The sequence below is a fragment of the Poromitra crassiceps genome, assembly GCF_964638095.1.
Source record: "Poromitra crassiceps genome assembly, chromosome: 1".
Lineage (NCBI taxonomy): Eukaryota > Metazoa > Chordata > Actinopteri > Beryciformes > Melamphaidae > Poromitra > Poromitra crassiceps.
Genome location: NC_139623.1, coordinates 28,043,646 through 28,045,652, shown reverse-complemented (window position 1 = coordinate 28,045,652; position 2,007 = coordinate 28,043,646). Strand labels below are relative to the sequence as shown.

The following is a 2,007-nucleotide window of genomic DNA, read 5'->3' as shown; positions in this document are numbered from 1 at the left end:
CCGGGTTGGGTCTCATTCTATTACCGCGCGTCCCAGGTCTGTTTATCAATATGTGTAATACCTGATTAGATCTGGGAAGACCCGTGATCAGTGGTGATCACTAAAGAAATGCATGGAAGCGCTGTATTATGGTTATGCTCGCAGGAGACACAGAGCAGAGTGCACAGTACCGACTTCCCACATTTTTAGCAGCAATTTTAATTGATGGATTTTTTCGGGTCCATAAAGACCCGACACCCGGGTCATCTCTCTCTCCTCTTGGACATGCAGCGGGTCGGGTCTGTCATTTTGGACCCGTGAAGACCTCTACTACATGTCAGATTTCACTGGATATACTGAATATACTGAGCAACTTACTCACAATGGGAAAGCTACTTCATCCTAAAAGTTAAATTCCCCTCAAGCTGAATTAATGGCTGTTACCTGGATCTAAGGCCATTACTCTTAGGTGGCACTTTAATGTCCTTTTTGGTGCCAGTATGAAATCCATCCATGTGTTAGTAGGAGCATAGCTTTTGTGAGATCCAAGCCCCCATGGTCGAGTCTCCAGCATTGTGCAGATGCCTGCTGCAGGCCTTCACCACCAGGAAGACCACTTCTGCCACGTTGAGCAGGATGCAAACCCCCGACACGGCCAGCATGAACACGGTGAAGACCGTCTTCTCCGTGGGCCTCGACACAAAGCAGTCCACCGTGTTGGGGCAGGGGTATGAGTCACACTTCACTAGGCGGATCATCTTGTAGCCCGGGTAGATCATGTAAAACACGTACATGAAGGTGACCTCGAAGATGATGCGGAAGAACAGGCTGATGATGTACGTCCACCAGAGAGCCCCTGTGATCTTCATCTTCTGAGTCTTGATCTGTTCCAGATCCTTGGGGTTGGCCCGGCCACTCAGCTTGTAGAGCTTCTTGTCGATGTGGCGCCGGTGGGCCACGTGCATTGCCACCAGCAGGGCCGGAGTGGAGACCAGGATGAGTTGGAGGGCCCACAGGCGGATGTGGGAGATGGGGAAGAAGTGGTCGTAGCAGACGCTGTTGCAGCCCGGCTGCTGGGTGTTGCAGGTGAAGCCGGACTTCTCGTCGCCCCACACGCTCTCCGCTGCCACCACCAGCACCAGGATGCGGAAAATGAAGAGGACAGAGAGCCAGATGCGGCCGATGCCTGTAGAGTGTCTGTTTACACCGCTGATGACAGCATAAAATGATGCCCAGTTCATCTTCGGTTCCGGGTCTGAAAGACAAAGATGCAAGAAAAGACAAAGCAGTTGATCAGCATCTCAGAGACCATGGTGTTGAAAGCATTCTCCTATGAGATGAACAGAAACGTCACCACGTCACCATGTGATGCGATGATCCTTGGAAGTGAGGATAGTACAGTGCATCAAACCAGCAGAAATGTAAGAAGTCCAAGCCAGAATTAATTTAAAGTTTAAAAAAATAAAAGGGTTTCAGCTCGCCTGTGCTAATCATCATTCATGTTCCTTTGTCCCACACAAGCTTGAAATCCCAGTGAGAGTTACCAGGCTCAGCAGGAGGTGTAAGAGGCATAGGCAGCAACGTAGAGGACACTGTTGACCCGCTGCTTTGGCATGGATGTGACTCCAGAGGAGAAGCAAGCCTCTCTGCCCACTCTGGAGGTTGGCAGGCCACTTAAGAGTGCAAGACTATGGTCTGGCACAACGCGTCATGTGACATGCTTTCACCAGTGGCCATGTTGCAGCACGGCAAAAAAGAAAAGAAGGGGGCGGGGGGGGGGGGGGGGGGGGGAGTTTGGCATCTGCACCAAGTGTGGATATTCTCTAATGCTTGGCACTCATAACATTGTGACTGTATCTGACCCCATGTGCATTAGATACACTCTTATACTGGATTTTCCGGTGTTAATATGAAGGATCTGTACAGTCTGTACTTTGTGAGCAGGGTGTAGCACAAACTCTGCTAAACATTCAAACTTGAGGAACTACAAAATAATAGTTATTGAATTATATGGGCATCAGAAAGCCA

The 2,007-nt window shown here is 49.8% G+C and overlaps 1 protein-coding gene across 1 annotated transcript; it reads right to left on the bottom strand.

Annotated features, from left to right (window-relative positions):
• Positions 1 to 497: 497 nt before the first annotated feature.
• gjb1a (gap junction protein beta 1a) lies at positions 498 to 1,551 on the bottom strand (the record flags this gene model as incomplete). Its single annotated transcript, XM_083643617.1, has 2 exons — positions 498 to 1,234; positions 1,524 to 1,551. The coding sequence occupies 2 exons, from the start codon at positions 1,549 to 1,551 to the stop codon at positions 498 to 500; spliced, it is 765 nt and encodes a 254-aa protein (XP_083499743.1).
• Between the last annotated feature and the right edge of the window lie 456 nt (positions 1,552 to 2,007).